The sequence below is a fragment of the Xiphophorus maculatus genome, chromosome 1, assembly GCF_002775205.1.
Source record: "Xiphophorus maculatus strain JP 163 A chromosome 1, X_maculatus-5.0-male, whole genome shotgun sequence".
NCBI classification, from domain to species: Eukaryota; Metazoa; Chordata; class Actinopteri; order Cyprinodontiformes; family Poeciliidae; genus Xiphophorus; species Xiphophorus maculatus.
In genome coordinates, this window is record NC_036443.1 from 8544000 (window position 1) to 8563101 (window position 19102).

The 19102-nt window shown below is 39.4% G+C and overlaps 1 protein-coding gene across 4 annotated transcripts in view; it reads right to left on the reverse strand.

The window, feature by feature from the left end:
• Positions 1–19102, reverse strand: part of soga1 (suppressor of glucose, autophagy associated 1) — a 91095-nt gene that overhangs the window by 61908 nt on the left and 10085 nt on the right. For all 4 annotated transcript variants that reach the window (XM_023331631.1, XM_023331617.1, XM_023331622.1 and 1 more), the window contains exon 4: positions 5477–5626. In XM_023331631.1, the coding sequence (XP_023187399.1) occupies positions 5477–5626 (150 nt within the window). The remainder of the gene's footprint in view (positions 1–5476; positions 5627–19102) is intronic.

Consider the following 19102-nt stretch of genomic DNA (forward strand, 5'->3'; position numbering starts at 1 on the left):
CAAGGACAGCATGAGGTAATATGATGGCAGCAGTTTCCGACCAGAAAACTAATGGACTGTCCCAGTAAATACTGTTCAAGCATAAAAACATCCATGATATACAAGTCTGTTGCCTTTTGCTTGCCACGTTGAGCTGATTCATTCTACATCACCGCGTTCAGACATATAGACAAAGAGGAAGGGTACTGAATGACCTTCAGGAGAAATATTAGCTTCAGAAATCTGCAGAAAGAAACAAGGAGAGAAAGAGAACAGTTGAAGAGAGGAGAGGGGAAGAAAATAAGACGAGACAGGGAACTGCTGTATTTTTCCCTCCTCTCACCCTGTACTCATTAAAGTTTTTTTTGTTTTTTTTTCTAATTTGGACAGATATCTCCTCTGTCAGACTTCCTCTTTACACAACCCCCACATGGTTCAGTCCTAGCATTTGTGGGGGGGTTTTCTCTTTTTGTCATGAAGTGGTGTGGTAGGCGGTGAGGGAAACGCAGCAGACCCAAGGTTGAAGTGAAATGATGAGTTTAATCCAACACAAAAGTCCAAAAACCAGGCAGCACTGCTGAGCGGAAGCCAAGGCTCAACACAGGTAGCAACGGGAAAACAAATGGACGACTGACGACAGACCACAACTAACAACTGCTGAGACAAGGACCCGACAGAGACGCCAAGACACAGGTGACATTAAATACACAGGAGGTAATCAGGGAACGAGACACACCTGGGAACAATCAAGGGGTAGACAGGACAACAAGGAGACTCAGAAGACACAGAAACTCAAAAATAAACACACAGAGAAACTCAAACCACGACATTTTTACTTTTTTAATCTATAATTTTTGTTCCTTTTCTCTCCATCCTTCTTCACTCAGTGTAATTTCTCAGTTATCCAAGCTGCTTTTCTTCCATCCGTCTTACTTTAGATGCTTTTTCTGGTCTCATTTTTCTCTTTGCAATTTTCTGTTCACTAGATTTAAGGAGAGGTTGCAGCTAAAACTAACAAATGACAGTTAGTATGCGGCGTATTTTTCAAACTATAAATCAAACGCGTTTGATCTGGTCCTGCTACTTAGTCTGAGTCATCTATGTAAACACATAACTCACTGGACAGGGGAAACATCAGTCCCGGTCACTAGACGGCATTTATAAAACATAAATACTGAATCACGTCAACAATGCAAACCACGAAGCAGAGCATTTATATCCTAATTAATTCAGCTGAATCTCACTCATTTCAGTTGCATCAGTTCACACCAAAGGACAAGTTAGCTTTCTATATGCGAATAAAAAAAGAGATTCAATTCAAATCAATATACTAAATCATTTCAAAGTCATCTTACCAGCATATCTCCTACTTATTTGTTTAATAAGTAGACTCTGTGGAAAGTCTGGTGTGTGTTTACAATACAACCAACATAGCATATGCACAACAAAAAGAATAAGAGAAGTAATGGCGTTAGCCGTAAACAAAACCTGACCTGAAAGAAACCAGAGGCAAGCTGACGGTGTTACCATTTTATTCCTTAACTTTTAACATAAATTCAGTTTGACCTTCTCTATCAGTATCATTTTGAATGTTTCTATTGGGCTTCTTCATATTTACAGGACGAAATACCAAGAAAATATGCCTCTATTCAGTCCTATCATCTGTTTTCCGTCAACCATCTTTAGAATAAGTTCGTCCCTTATTGCTTCCATCCCTGTGGAACTGAAGTGCATCCATCCCATCATCAAGCGCAACCTTCCCACCTCCAAAGGTCACCCGCAGCTGAATGGACCAGTGGTTTGGGAGCAGGAAGAGTGGATGAACGAGAAAACAAGAGAGAGAGAGAGAGAGAAAGGGGAATGAGTGAGTGGCAGCCTTGGTGTGACAGAAGTATTGAAGGTGAAGTCTGGCTGGAGGAGGAGACGAACAAGGAAAGGATTTTAAGGGAGAAAAGGGAGGGAGAAAATAAAACTCTTGCATCAGCATTCCTGTACGTCTCTGTGGGAGAGATGGGAGGAGGAGGACCGGGAGAGAGAATGGGAGGTGATAATAAATGGGGAGAAATAAATTAAAAGAACACAGGAGGGGAGCTGTGGGTGAGTGATGGGAGGAAAGGAAAACAGGGGCAAAGAAAATGAGGAGCAGCGAACAATGTCAGCTTAATTGAATTCATTATAGGTAATGTATGTTTTACAAGGTATGTGAATTAAAGGTCAGTGTTCAGAAATGGTACGTGATGGTTTGAGACAGTGTGAAGCTAATGTGCAGCACTGAAATTCAAATGTGAAACAAAGCACTTAGACTTCCTTTCATTACATATGCAGCTACAGGCACAATGTTTTGAGTCCGGCACATTTTGGACCAAAATATGTTGAAATAAACATGACATGTTTGATGGATCTCCATGGAGCCTGAAATCCTGTTTGCATCATGCGACTCAAATCCTCCAACAATCTAAACTGATCCTCATGACAGATGCAGCAGAAGCTGTTCCAATCGCAGTCCAGCCCGGCAGAGGAATCCACTTCATGTGGACCCCTTCTCAGAGCTAATTCATCAAAAGCTGCAGACAGACTTCTTTTTTTTTTTTTTTACAGTCTCTCTGGTTCAAAGTATAATATTCGCAGCCTACAGCAGTAGCATAGAGGTGCAGCTCCAGCGCTGCGTGCGCCTCTGCTTCTTAAAGAATATCGATATCAGTGCAGACTGTGGGCTGCGTCTGCCACATAGTCAATAATTCAACAGCCAGTCTTACCACTGTGAAGTTTAGGACCGCCATTGTCTGAGTGTTTACAAGGTACTTGTGTTTGCGTGGGTCAGAACCGGTCTGCTTATCCTTATTACAATCATCTCTGTGTATCTACTTCATCTTTCTTTATTTCCAAAACATATCTCTGTTGTCTCGCCTTAGTCATAGTTCCTGCATTGTGCCATGCAAAGTGTTCACACCCTTTGAAATGTTTCACCTTTTGCCTCATTACAACCACAAACCTAATTCCAGTTTTTCTGTGAAAGGTCTCGGAGGTCTGGGAGAAAGTTATTGAGAAACCTAAAGCAGAGTGAGATTACAATACAATATTTGAAGCTTTCAGCGTCACAGAGCTCTGTTTAGGTCATCACCTGAAAATGGAAAGAGCACAGAGGAACAAACCCACCAACCATTGGTGGCTTAAACTGAACCAAACTGGACAGGATCATTAATCAGAGAAGAAGTTCTGTTTGTGGTTTTGGGACATGACAAACATGTGGAAGAAGAATTAAAAAGTAAACCTTCATGCAAAAGACCGTGTGTGTTATGCCTCAGCCTGCACCAGTACCATCTCCACAGTAAAACAAGATGGCAGTATGGGGAAACTTTTCTTCAACAGGGACATGGACCCTGCTCAAAGTTCACAGGAACATGGGTGGAGCTAAAACACGACACTACAGGAACAAAACCTGTTTGAGACTTCAGACTGGAGCGTAGATTCACCTGCCAGAAAACAACCACCCGAAACATACAGCCACGGCTACAATGGAGGGTTTGGATTTCATAACAATGTTATGTTAGAATGGGCCAGTCAATGTCCATGTAGAAATAAAATTGAACAGAGATACTCTCCATTTAATATGTCTAAGCTATTCACAAATTTCTTTTGAAAAAAACAAACATTTGACCAAACAATCTCAGAACAAATGCATGAAACACTTTGAACTATGTATATTTTTTCTTCTGATTCAGTTACGCAACAGCCGTGTTGCTCTATCACATGAAGTCCCAACAAAGTGCATTGACATTTGAGGTTTCCGATGAGAAGAAATGTGGAGCAGTAGAATGCTTTTTGCAGGGCACGGTAGCTGCACTGTGTGTCCAAATGGTGAAAAACGGATGAGTGAGAATTTCCACTGCAGATGAGCGTGAACAAAAACTCTGAATCATCATTGTCAGGGTAAGGAGGGTGAGAGCCTCCTGCTTGGAAGGGATTTTGGACGTTTGCTCAACAGACAATAAACCGACATGTGGAATGAAATGGCCTAGTCACACACGGTGAGCTGAGAGCCAGAAAACACTTAAGCAAATCAGTCATTTAGTTAGTCAACAAAAAGACACGACGAGACGAAAATAACTAGAGCACACTGGCTTTGATGTAGCTGCTTAATGTCCATGGACAGCTTTACATAAGTACTACAGTGAGGACGTAATGCAATGCAATGTTGCATTGCATTGGTTAGGGATTTAAATGTGTACGCTCTCATAAAATATCTCAAACAGCTTTATTCTGCACAAACTAAAGGCTTTTAAACACAAAGATTAAACCATGACAACTGGTTTATACCTGTTGGTGAAAATTGAATAGAAACTCGGCCATCAAACTCAAAGAATAGAGATCCGATCCAGAGTATCAGCAAGTTGTCTTGAGAGAAGTAAATCGAAAGCACCCGAAAGACAAATTAATAACATTTTACAATGTTCAAAGAAAAAGTACTGGTTTTATGAAACGGAAGGAGCCCTGTTTCTGGAAGCTTTGTCTGTACACTGTTAACTGGATCCACACTGAAAAATGCTGCTGAATTAGCTTAGAGTTTGGGCAAAGCACATCTGGCTTCTTTCCATAATCAATAGAAGACACAAAACTTTGCTAATAAGTGACCAATGCAGTAAGGCTGAGGGGGTGAAAATGCCTGCAATAAAAATATAGTCAAAATTGTTATTGGGAGATCCCTAAAATATCAAATGAAGGCGTGTGTGTGTTGTACATCCCTCTCGGCTGCCCTGCATCCATACAAAAGAAGAAACTTTATGAATGTATTGTGGGAACACACAGTTCACCCAGATAAAAGCAGCCAAACCCAGATCAGCTGCCAGAAACCCAACCATCCAATTCTGACCCACATCAGGGGCCTCAGCAAGGGCCATCAAGCCAGTATAGATTGTGGGAAAGGGACACTGAGCAGAAAAAAAGGATGAGAAAAAGAACATGGTGACAAATTGTCTTCCGGAAACAAAAGCAGGAAGTCTAGCAGAATAAATCCTATCAAGCGGAGCATGACATTAATTGGGTTTTGTTCGTCTTCACTTTGGCTTGCTTCGACATCCAAGTTACCACTTTAGTTTTCAATGCAGTGTTTTTCTGAACACACTTGGTTAAGTAAAAAATTCCCCCGAGCGATGCCAGAGAGGCAGAGATGAAATGAGCACAAGATGAGATCAGAGACAGAATCCCCTGAGGCTCTGAGACAAAATAAGCACAACAAACAGAGTTTTCAGAGACCTAAGTGAACGGGAGCATAAATCAGGATCGTCCTGAGCTGTGAGTGTTTAAATAAAATGTTAAGATCAGATCTCAAATGGACGTTGAACTGTAGTCGTATGATGCATCTTAACAGGAAATGTTGTATAAATAGCCCAGCAGCTCTAAAATCTGCTCTTTATCAAAACACTTGGTGGAGCATCAGATCCCCTGCATAAATATAAACGGGGACACAGAAAAAAAAAACAGCAGTTTTTAATCTGACCTTGTCCAGCTCCTGCTGCAGGACTTGTTTGGCGACCTCCAGGTCCTGCAGCCGGACTCGGAGCTCTTCGTTCTCCTGCTCCAGCCGACTCCTCTTCTTCTCCAAACTGTCCAGCTGGCTGTGGATTCGGATGGAGACATCCTTCGCCACCTGGAGAAAAGCGGATTGAGAAAAAGTTATAGCTGGCTAGAGAGTAAAAACACTGCTTAAAATCTGAAGGAATAGAAAAATAATACATTCTACTGTATTTTAAAGTAAAAAAAAAGACATATCCTTTAGGCAAAATAATCTGTTTTAATAATTACTCTCGAAAACCATTACAAGCAAAATCGCTGATCATTCATGGAAACGTTAAAAAAAAAACCCAAACACAACATACTCTTCAATAGAGGTTTCCAGCAAGTAAAGTATTTGCCAGTTAATTTCCTAGTTTTATTAAGAAAACAAACAGCGCTAACTGGTTTACAGCACAAAATAGCAATACGTAGTTTTGGGGCATTTAATTCACAAGCCATTATTTGACCAGTTAATCTGTCATCAGAGCCAATTCAGGGATTTTTGTCAATTCACTTCAAGTCAAAAATACTTTATTAATTTCAAAGGAAAATTAGGCATTGCTGCAGCTTATAGAAATTTCTTGAATGAGTCAGTGTAGATAAGGCATTACAGACCTCCTGTAACAGTCAGTCTTACAGCGATTCTGGAAAAGCCTCTGACTGAAGACACTCTGTTGTCTAGTGAAGATGACGCTCAGGGTTGTTCATTATGTTTTTCTTATATTTTATGAAGAATCCCTTCTAATACAATCACCTCCAGAGGTTTCAGAGCCGTGTCCAGAACAAAACTGATGGCAGACGAGATTACGCTCTCCACCACACGTCGATAACTGATGGATAAATAACTGATGTACTGCTAAATATTAGCTGTAATTACAGCTTTACGCTCATTTATGTAATAGAAAGACTACAGCAATAAAATTAAAGTCGAATTAAAGTTTGTTCCGTAAATGGGAAGGAGTTGATTGTTATGGTCAATCAGTTTTACTTTTCGTATGTTCCAATTTATGTTCATGAGGAGGACTTTTTTTTTTATCTAATCTACCCCTAGAGCACTCAAGAGGGCTCTGATATTTCATACATAAATTGATCTCATGAAAGTCTGATTGTGTCCTCCCAGGGGGCGGCTCTTCATTAAAAGTTTGTAAAGTCAAAGAGTGAAACTAAAGTCAACCACTTTATGTCTGCAGCGCAGCTCTCAGTCAGATGTAATCTTTCCATCTAATTTTTTGCCGTCGTGTTCTCCAAACCCTCAACAGTCACATAACAAGCTGAGCAGTTCAAACCACGGTCGGATAACCGCGCACCAGTCAATACAACAACAAATCACATCGCAGCGGCTTCCACTCTATTTTCAACTGCATTGGGTGAAACTAAAGTGAGAAAGCAAACTGTGAACAATGTGCCAAATATAACCACCTAAAAGAGAACAATTAGACATTGTAGCATTTATACCAGGGCCGCCTAAATTTTACCTTCATATGCCACACTATTATCTGGTTACATACAAAATATTAAAGTGAGAAGGACATTTTTATTTTATTTTTTGGAGAAAGACTTTCACATGTGCCTGGAGTACTAAATGACCTCAGTCCATTAACTAATGAATTAATTATTACTTCGGCTATTCATAGTAAATAAGTGATTTCTTAGAAAATCAGAATAAGACTAGAAATGGCCCCATTTCATTCCTGCCACATTAGTCAAACCTGTTAGAAACCGGTCATAGAATCACTGGCCGTGGCAAATTTGAGAAATCTCATTTGAGTTGAAAGAAATTCTGATGCCAGTGGCTTCTTCGTACTTGACAATATTTTGTTTTGTTTTTTTCACTAATCCTCTCACATCACTTCTGCCAATCCGTAGAGCAACCCTACATTAGTGGCAGGTTGCTGCACCGCCACCGTCAGCTTCCAGCCTACTATGGAGAAGAAAACATCACCATTGTTTTCAGGGAGTATCATCGACAAGTGAGAAAATCGGAAGGGGATTGGTTGTTTCCGCAAATCACTGAACCTGACATCCTGGGCGATAATTTACAGCTGGCACAGAACTAAACCAAACCCCATCTCATTACGCTTCATTCTGAAGTTAGTATTATAAGACCCAGTGCATCTATTGTAAAAATGCTACTGTAAACTGTTTGTTTTCACAGCAATCAGCTCCATAAGTAATTTGGAGGAGTACGAGTGTCTCTCCAGGTTGCAGCAACATTTCATGGAAAACACAGCACCAGCTGACCCTTGTGTACGACAAAACTTGATAAAAAAAAACCAATAGATTTATTGGTGAGGAAATCATGGGTTTCTTTCTTGCAGCTGCTTGTTGAGATGGTTTCAGCCAGAGCGGTGACATGAGCAAGAGCAATACAGTAACTCACAAGCAGTGCTGCCAGCCGATCCAAATTTAATGGTGTTCTGATGTTGCAGCGTAATATCATACCCAAGACCAAATTTATTTCTTTTTAATCCTGAACGCTGTATTAGACTTGAGTGCATGAAACTATAATGACTCCCGTTGGAAGCTAATCAAAAGGAAAACGAGTGTGCTAATTAACTCACTCATTGGCTCATAAAAGGACTCAAACTCTATTTATTAAACAAAATTTAAACATTTACACAGACCAAACCTTGAGTGCTGCACCACACTTGCAAGCTACCATCTATGACAAAACAGAGATGGGAATGATCAGTGCTCTAACTAAGTGTAGGCCTGACTGATTCATTATCCGCCGTCTGTTTGTGAGATGAGTTTTCAGTCAATATTCAGATATAACAGACCCAGAGGCCCCAACCACAAAATGCATCTCATAAAATGTAACACAAAACTGGAGAGTTTGTTTTAGGCATCCAGGCATGGTTCAATAGTAACTCAAGTGTTCCCGCATTACAGTCACTGAATCTATCTAACAATTAGAAACTCAGATGAATCCATATTGCATCTAGGGGACTTTGTTCTTTTTTTGTGTCAATACTAATCTGCATCATATCTCTACATTTGTTTGTTTTTGTTTTTCTCTATAGAGTTGCCTGTGTGCCTGGCCATAACTGTGTGTAATAACGCCAGCCCCTCAGTGTGTTTGTTTGAATTGTTGCCTGTCTGCAGCTGAATCCCACAATGATGGGCCTTGTACTGCCCACTCCTATTTTAGCCAAGCAAACCATGCCTGGGCTCCACCATGCTCCAATTCATGTTGTTTTATAAGTGTGTGTTTTGTGTGTTTGCACACTGGGGATTTTGATAACGCTATTTAAGGCTCTCTGCTCTAAAGTCAGATATAAATATAAATAAACACGCTGCTGTAACGTCTTTTCTTTAACTTATTTCTTCACTTTCCAGTTCATTTCTTATAATTTTCTAGTTTATCTTCTAATTAGAGTCTTTCAATATATTTTAGGCCAAAACAATTTATTACCTAGTATTATTCAGATGCAGTCATTCTACTCCAGGAAGACGTAATCTGAAACATGTATTGTTGTTGTGCATCTCTACAGAGATAAAATTCCCAACAGTATGCACGAGTGCGATTGCTAAAGTGCTCCTTTACAATGGTGTGCTGATTCGGGAAAAGATTTGGCTGTTTAGCTACTGAATGCGCCACAAACTTTTTAACTGTGGTAATGGGTGTTCATAAAGTCCAAGCACCATGTTGAAACTGCTGACATTTGAAAAGCCGTACAAAGCTAAGAAAGTGAATTTAATAGTGATCTCATAAATCTTCTTGATCTCATAAAATGCAAATGTAAAAAGTTCATACTTAACACAAGTAAAGGGTTCCTAACAGGTGAGTAGACATTTTTGCCTGCAACAAGGGTTACACTGATGCAGCACTAAAGATGCTTTCTCCAAACACTCTACTATTGCTTAAATAAAAACTGATATTAATGCATGCAAACATCTGTGCAGACCACAAACATTCTGGATACAAATTGATTAGATTCCTACCTTCAGGTCAGCGCTACAGAGCACTATTTTCAAAAACCAGCCACTAAAGACCCAGACTGCCTCTCTTATGACTGCAAGGAACAACCGTATAGTCAAAGTCGTCAGCTACTGTGCTGTGAAACAAAATAAGCATCACGAGCTGCATTTCCTTTTTTGTCCTTTTCTTTGTTTTCTTACTGTTTCATTCATCACTTGTTCTGTTTCCTCTAAGATTACATATTATTTTGTAAAGTTTGAGTTCTTACAAACCCCTTTGTAAATACAATATTTACCAATAAAGCTGATTATGACAATAATAATAACTTTAATTTTACTCCTAAGCTGTCAAAAAACAGCCATTTTTGTCAATGAATTTTTAACTTAACTCTAAGACTGATATTTTTGCAAGGTATTTTGTCAAGAAAAGTGAGGGAAAATGGCAACTGTGGTACACCAGGCAGCCATATTTGATTTGTTTTAACTCTCAAAGTTGATCAAAGACCTCTGGCTTTCCAAGGCAAAACGTCCACTTTATTGCATCTTCTATTGATTGTCCTGGTTAGGAGCTGAGGCATTTTGACTTCTGTCTACAAATCAAATGCACCATGAGCTCATGCCAGTTCTCTTTAGTTCTGCTCCTCTTCTCCTATAGCGTCCTATTATTTAACATCACTTTGTTGGTCTTTCACTGCCGCTAAATACTTAATTGTTCTTCAATGTTAAAGGAAAGAATGGAAAGAATTTCACACCATCGAAGCCATTATATTGCACCTAGCAACAGAACTTTAAGTGTAATTAAAGCTCACTTAGAGGGAAGCAAAGAGAAGAGAAAAAAAACAGAAGGAGCCAGGAAAGTCAGTCGTTCTCTAATGCTTCTTCACCAAAGCATTATGCAAAGCACACACACACACGCCCACCCCCACACACACCCCGACCAGTACACAAACAGCCTCATGTTTATGATTCTACAGCAGTCACTCAGTTAGTCAACAAAGGATATTTTTCATGGAAAGCGTGTGTGACTGTGTGCTTTCGATTGTGGTCAACAACTGGAGTCTTGTTCCAGCTGTAATTCTTGCATCTACGCACACACACACACACACAAACACCCGCACGCACACACACTTAGTGCACAAAAGCAGCCGCATGTAAAACCCCTCTGATAAAATCTACACAAAGGAGACTTGTTAAACGGAAGACCGTTGCAGAGAAAAAGCAGCTGTGTGTGTGCTTTACAGTGCATGTTTGATTTTTATGCACCCTTGTACAATTATAGGTTTAAGATTCCCAAGAAGAACAGATGAAGACATTTGTTCAGTTTTATTTGAAAACTGTTTGAGTAAAAGGTTTGACAAGAATATAGCATTGTTGGTACGGCCACAAGGTTTCTTTGTTAATAATCATTCCTGTCAAAATGCTTGATAAAAATTGTGAAGAGAAAATCTTGCATGAAAGGCAATACATGTTCTACACAGATAGGTGGCCAACGTAGCATTAACAGTAAAGTTACTACTCAATCACCACACTGTCTTATTCCCCAAGCAAAACATCCACAAAGTCATTGATGATCATGGTTGGTTGGTTAATTAAATGGAAATTAAGGTTTGAATTAAAGCCTGATAAAAAAAAAATCCATATTCAAAGTTTTGATTTGTTTGTCTAGATTCAAAGGTCTTGAGTATGAAGTTACTGATGACAGATACCAGGTGGCACCTCAAAACAGTTCATGCACTGCTGGGTCAGAGCTGGTATGGTAACATATGGCTGTGTACATCATATGCAGATGGCAGAGATGTCTAGGTTCCTGTTTATGTATTTATAAGGATTTACTTATTCACTTATATTTAATTTGCTCTAACTTCTTACAGGATGTGGCCGTCAACTGCATATTAAAAGGGAACCACTGTCTTACCCAGCAACAAAGGCAAACCCCCCCCCAAAAACTTGACACTTTCTGAAAAACGTAAGAGGAAACAGACCAACTATGCAGCAGGCTTGTTGACATTATTGGGATATCGCAACATAAATATATTCTACTACAACACTGTGGAGAAACGCACTCAGAAAAATCAATCGAGCAACATAGTTTGAAATGTTATTTAAGGTTGATGCGATTTTCTACAGTTGTTCGAGTTTGGTTTCTACTGATTCTTTTGTGTGTTAGATAGCTTTCTGTGCCTTAGCCATTCTGTTATTAAGTGAAATAAAACATAATTATTCATTGTGGTGCATAAAGCTGACATTGTTCATTGTTCACTTTGTGTTTTCATTTAGCTCAGCACTGTGGCTCAGTTTGCTCTTTACCGAGTCACAAATCATCGTGGCTTCACGTTGGGAAATGATGACTCGACTTAAATGGAAAAGTATCTCAGATCTTTTAGCCAACATTGAAGGTAAGTGATTTTTTTTCCCTAAAGAGCAATAAAATATGCTTACAAAGTATGGTCCTTTGTGATGTAATAGACAGCCTCTTATATTGCTGAGTCCTGCAGTTTAGCACAGAAGAGAGGGTTGCAGAATCAGCTCACAGCAGAAACCTACAGAAAACGACTGGTTTGGATAACTAGCATGGTCGTTAAATCTAAACTCCATCTTGTTTTACAACATACAGGTACTGTATAAAAGACATATAGACATACAGTATATATATATATATATATATATATATATATATATATATATATATATATATATATGTATATATATAACCTCTATATGTAAAATCAGGATAAACATTTCCTGTCAAGGTCAGTTAGAGGCAGGGGTCTCAAACTTCAGTCCTCAAGGGCCGCAGTCCTGCAACCTTTAGATGTGCCTCTGCTGCACCACACCTGAATAGAATAATTAGGTCATTAGCAAGGCTGGGAGAACTGATCTACACAAGGAGGAGGTAATTAAGCCATTTCATTCTAGTGTTTTGTACCTGTGGCACATCTAAAAACTGTAGGTCTGCGGCCCTCGAGGACTGGAGTTTGAGACCCCTGAGTTAGAGTAACCAAAACTATTTCTATTTACTAAATTATGTGTGTGAGCAAGGAAGAGAAATCTCTGTTACATGTGTTCTGTCTGAAGGAATGGGCCAAATTTTCAGCAAACCTGTGAAAGCTTGTGAAAAAATACAGAAAATGTCCTAACAAATATTAAAGGTATGCGATTTTTCTGAATTTAGACAAAGCTGTAGCAAAATGTCTTTATGGTTATTAAGTTACTTAGTAATTACAAAGATTTTTTGGCAGTCCTAACTGTCCTAAAAACGGGAATGTTAAACAGTGAGGGAAAAAGTTTTTGTCTTTTTAGAAAGTGTATGTAAATATCCAGTTTCATTTAAATAGAAGGTAATAATTTATTTTTTATTCACAAATTACAAGCCGGCTGCTGTACACCAGGCAAGTAAACACTCCTAATGAAATAAAACAAATAAAAAGCATCTCCAGCAAACAAAAAGTCTGCCAAATTAGATTTTGTTTTTAAATTTCCCAAATTCACAATTTACTTTATTCTACAGTCAGTGTAACTTATAGTAACAAGCCTACAGAAGTAAAATGAAACATTACTGTCAGTTATGACAAATGTAGCTGGAATTTCCACGACTGAGTGATTTTCGCAGGTGGCTACCAACACGACCGATTCAGCTCCGCATGCTTTATAAGCATCGATGCCGCTTGACCCTTAGAAACAGTCACACAGCATCACCGTCTCTAAGTGCCCACTTAGGAGATATTACATCACCCATGGCGGCTTCATGTCTATATATAAAGGCATATGAGCGAGAGAGAAGAAGGGAGCTGTGGCGTGACAGCTGTTCCAGTTCAGCCTGTGATCATGTGTCTCCGGAGAGAGGGAGAACGAGTCGGAGAGCAACAGGGAGGGAGGCGGCAGAGGGTATAGGAATGTGATGGATTCTCACCATCACCGGCACTTTGTTTGGCAGGTGGAACGCGTGATCTCACCTCCACTATCAACAGCAATCCTTTGATTCCATCAGCATATCTATGCATTCACGTGTCGCCTTAAGCACTTTCCGGACGCGTAAGGAAGTGTAAAAGGCCTTCCTTTTCGCATGATCTCAAAACAAAACAAAAAAAAGAGCGAGTGAGTCCTGTCTTATGCTCTCTGTACTTCAGCGCTCCTCACAAGTTTTCAATTAGATCTGGGTCTGTGGAGCTGGTCATCACAGATGTTTAATTTTGGAATTGGTGAACATTGGCTTCTTTTTCCACATACTGATTCACATTTTCCTCCCCTTAAATTGTTGGTGTTAGAACAATCTCGACATCATCTGACCAAAGCACACGCTTCCAGCTAAAAGCTTGAATAGCATCTGGTAAGGTTCATACGTTGTCGCCGGTTTTCCAATCTTGGAGATTCAATTTAAGAAAACCAAAAAGGAAAACAAAGTCAAAGCTTAGAACACACTAATTGCATGCTAGTCTGGACATCTTTATCTAGCACTTTAAACCATTTAGAACTTTATGGGATTATGGCAGCACTGAAAACATTCTAATTACATGTTTATTGTCCCAAGACTGTAATAAAGAAGCAACCAAATGGATGCTTTAAAGCATTAATGTCACACAAATATAAACAGACAAGAGCTGCTGTTGTTCCTCTGCAGTCTGCAGGGAAGTAAAGAATGAGACAGGAATGGTAACTGGAACCGTATACATTATAACACATGGTGCAACCGCAGGGGGTGGGATCACTGTGAAGTTCATGCATAGATGAAAAACGTACATGAGGAGCCCCTTACCTGACCTCATTCAGTAAACCAACTGCACTGAGTCCAGTTTTAGCTCCACGCCTCACTTTGGCACACACAGCAGAGCATGTGGTGATGAGGAAAGGATGCAGGCTTGTTCAGATGGATGTTGCTGCTTCCTTCATCTAATGACTTTCAGGGACATTATGCAGTGCAAGTATGGCAAGTGAGGGTTTTTTTTTTTAATTTTGAAATAAAATTCCCATACCTTCAAACTGCCTTTGGCTTTTATACTGTCAGGACTTTTTACTGTATAGCTTCTTAAATTAAAGCTCTGAAACTACTCACTATTAGGGTCCCCGCAAATGCAGTAGTTTAATTTTAAAGGCATTAAATTACAACGTCAAATTTCTTTTAAGTCATATACAGTATATACTGAAGAAGACAAAGTTGCTTGATTGTACTGTAAAATGATACAATGTGTCTGGAAAACATAAGGTACCAGCCGTTTAAAATAATTTCTCATGTTCTGTGTTGCCTCTGACCAAAAATAACTCAGTTTGTGCCTCCCACAGTAACACCGTTCACACTGACGTGTGTTATTATGGCACATCAGTGGATCTCGGTTAAAGTGCATTGACTGATCTGAAAACGTTGCCGCCACAGGGTCAAACTGATTTTGTTCACCCGCTGATTTGTTGGCCCGTCTCTTAAGAAATCCAATTTAAAAAAAAAAAAAATCTTAAAAATCCCTTCCTGTTTTTAGTGGACATATTTTCCCTAGAATCATTTCACCCCCTCAGTTTGGAGCGTATGTTTAATTTTCTCGCTCATCGAAGAGTTAGCTCCCCTTCATTTTTCATGCAGTCACCCCCAAACTGGACCAATGGCTGCAACAGATCCCAGGAACAACATCAGACATCTCAGTCCAGAAATGTGCAGTCCTTGGCACAGCCAAGATACTGCGCAGAACCCTCAAGCTCCCAGGCCTCTGGTAGAGGACCCGAGCTCAGAGGATAAGAACCACCCACGGTGGTGAGAAGGGAATTTTACTGTATACTATAGTAGATATAGATATTATACAAAACATTATAAAGCCATCCTGTTTTTATATGCTGGAGAGGAGGCCTGGTCCTCTCCCCATGTGAGCACACAGTGGAGACTGTGAATCACAATCTGAATACTTTTCTTTCATGAAGGCAAATGAACCAGTCTATTAATCTAATATTCTGTTAAGAAAAGAAAATAAGGCAAAGCAAAAGACATGACATATCTTTTTCATGTAAAAAAAAAAAGAAGTTTGTTTCAAAGAATCTATTTGTCTTTAGGCAGAAAAGATCTAGTAGAGATCCCTGATAACATCATCCCCTTAAATGAAGTAATGCTTTGTTGGCTTTGTTAGACTACCAACAACCATTTCCTTCTCTGCTTGTGTGTGTGTGTGTGTGTGTGTGTGTGTGTGTGTGTGTGTGTGTGTGTGTGTGTGTGTGTGTGTGTGTGCGTGTGTGCGCGTGCGTGCGTGCGTGCGTGCGTGCGTGCGTGTGTGTGTGTGTGTGTGTGTGTGTGTCCAGATGTCTGCAGCCTGTGGGAATGAGAGCGGTTTGTGAGTGGGACAGGAAATGATGTTAGATGTTCTCATGGAGAATGTGATGGTGCTACACCACACTGACTAGTTTCCATTTCACACACAGACCTACAAACACAAACAGTGCATCTCCAAGTCATGTGCATGCAAGGGACACACACAAGACAGCTAAACGGACACAAGCTGGAGCATGTGATCCTCGTTCCTTGTCACAAAATATCCATGTGACACTAATCTTTCTGTATCATCCAGCAATCAACACTTAAGTCATAGACAGAAGTGGAAAGGAAGACAAACAAAATAAGAGCAAAGACTTCAGTGAGGGCAAAGAGTTTGCATGTGCGCATTTGCCAATTTGTTTTCATTTGCATGTTGGCGAGTCATCAAATCTGGAACCTGAAGCAGCAACAGTGGTTAAGCCACTTACTCTTGTAAAGCAGCTCAGGAGAGAACCGTGGAGCAACTTAAGGTCAACCTGGACTAAGAGCTGCGAAACACTGAGCACCTCCAAGGTAAATATTTATTTCCAGGAAGGATGAGGACGTTATCAAACACAAAAATTTATCCAGGTTCCTGATATGTAATGCTATTTGCAGACTCTGCCCCCTTCTTAACCTGCAATCCCATTAAATTAGCATTTTCTTTAAAATTTCAGCTATTCAGTTTCAATACTGAAAAATTATATTTTTTACTCATTTACCAAATGCATCAAAACTGAAAACTCCCATCATTTTAGATCAATGAACACATCAACAAACTTTGAGTGTCTTATTCAAATTTTACAATTTCATAAAAATAGTTTCATAAATGCTGTCGAAATGTGTCTTAATACATAAATGGAAATAATATTAAAATTGTATTATGTTTTGTTGGTTTTTACTACTCCTATCAAATAACCTGCAGGATATTCTTTCTCTTATGTATGTTATCATTCTTAGAATAAAAAACAATCACACACAATCAGTCGAACCTGATTGGTGCATCTCTACTGATTTTATTCCTTGATCATAGTGTACACCAGTGAGAGTTACATTTCTTAAAGGTTGGGACTTTTGCACAACACATTGCCATACTGTTGTAGCTTCTGTTCCAGATTAAAAAATGTTTTTTTTTGATAACAGGGTGTGCTAGACAGATGGCTAGTTTGGCTCTTTTCCACTTAACAGAAAACCCCAAAAGACATTTGCATTTGTGAAATATATTTTAGTTTCTAAATCAGAATTAGTTCACTTTAAGAACTGGTACACTGATCAACACTGCTCACCTGCTTATTTCATGAAATCCTATATTCTCACTACTATTTAGAGCTTTTCCAAGACAGCTGAGTCACGGTAAAGTCAGAGAGAGAGCATCTGTTTTTAGAAAGATAAAGCTTTTATACATGAAAAAGCTTTTAGAATAAACATGAGTAACAATACGAGAAGATTAGCAAAGGCTTAATGCACTTCTACACCCACACACTGAACAGGGTGGTGTAACTTGACCGGCCGTTTAGGGCTGAGTCTCTGCTGCCAGGGAGCCACAATCAACCATGTGTTGAGAGAAAGATGCAGAGAGGTCAGCGTTCCCTCCCAGAAGACACTTTATTCCAGTTTCCTGTCTCATATTTGGTAATACAGACAACAGATGCAGAATTTGCTTAAAGCGATAGTTCAGCAATATTAAAGTAGGGTTCTATTCAGCCGCTTTACATATTCTATTCTTAGTATGTGTTTTACACAGGAACATCATCGGTACTACATAACCCTTCAACTTTTGTTTTCTGTGTAAATAATCGACAGTTTCTCTGTAATTAATCATTCAACGCAAACAGGACAAGTGCTATCAACTGCAAGTAAGTTATTAACGATTAACAGAGTCTTCCTTCAAAAATCCTGACAAACCTCTTAAAATCTTGTCTGTTGTTTTTATTCACGTCACGCTTTCTGTACACATTTAAACAGAACAATCATCCATTTAAAAAATAGGCTGGCTCTATTTGGATATCCGTTCCCCATTTTCCATTTCAATTTAAAAACTCCTCGTTTTCATTTTCCCTCTATTTTCATCCTCTCCTCCTGATTGGCCGGTTTGAATTTTCAAACTGAGACGGAGTTTTGCCCCCTCCCCTTTCAGTCCACAAACACCGGATATTCCCTCGTCTTTTTCCTTCCCATCCTTCCTCCTTCCAAAAACAACCAGATGGTCAGACAGCAGCTGAGAGACAGACCGCAGCAGCGGGCGGAAACCCCTTAGAATGATACAACGGCCCCACACTCATGCACTCTCTCGCTCTTGGAGTGCATAAAGACCTCATTGTGTCCTCCTTGACGGTGAAAATGTCGGAGGAACGTTGGAAATTTAACAAAGAGCAACCAATGACCAGGGTGAGCTCTAACCCACCCTGTTCTCACTTAGTGTTTACGTTGAAAAGGCTTTTATCAGGAATTCCTGAAGTGACTGGGATGACTGTAGATTATTTGCACATGCTCTGAAGGTCGCTTGCTTTAACCATATCTGTGTCTTTCTGAAGCGAATCTGCTCTGAAAGACTTCTGGAGGTACTGTGCCACTCATCTCTATGTGTGTGTGATAAAACATGAGGTTAGCTCAGAGTCCTGATGAGGCATTTCTACGTTTCTGTGAGCATAACTGAAATAAATGAGAGGAAAGTTGCCCTTATTGCCTGAAGCAAAATCCGGCGACAGTCCAGAGACACACACAGACTTATGATAGCATTATGCTGGTCATATTTCAAAATCTGAAATAAGGATTATCCCCGGGGTGAGAACTTTTATCTCTAGTCGGTATATAGCTGAACAACACTCCAAATCTAGAAGCCCATACCCATGAGGGAAGCCATCAAAGAATCACTGTTCTGTTGGAAAACCCAGCTGGTTATGTTTTTTAACCATCTGATCCAAACCTTTAGTGAACAAAAATTACTCTGTATGTTGAAAATATATTTCAAAAACCACCAAAGTTGAAGTTTGTAAAAAAAACACAAAAAAAAACAGGAAGCTGCAGGAGCCAGTGTCACAATGAATCAAGTTATATAGAAGCGAGTGCAGAACAACGCACATTTACACAAAACTGGAATTCTTGTTTTGAAAATCATTACTGCCAAAAATACAATTAAATGAAACAAGCAAATACTAATTTCTATTGAATAGAGCTAAAATATATAAATGGAATCTTGAACGTTGACATTAAAATAGTAAACAAAAGTTTCAACACCGGCAAATTCTTTGACAGCAGAATCTAGATTTGCAGTTATTAAGCCAGCTAATAAATTTCTAGTAAACTTCAAGCTACACTCTTTAGAATCAGTAAATAACCACAAAGCCACACTGATATTGCATTTCTCATACATCAAAATCACTT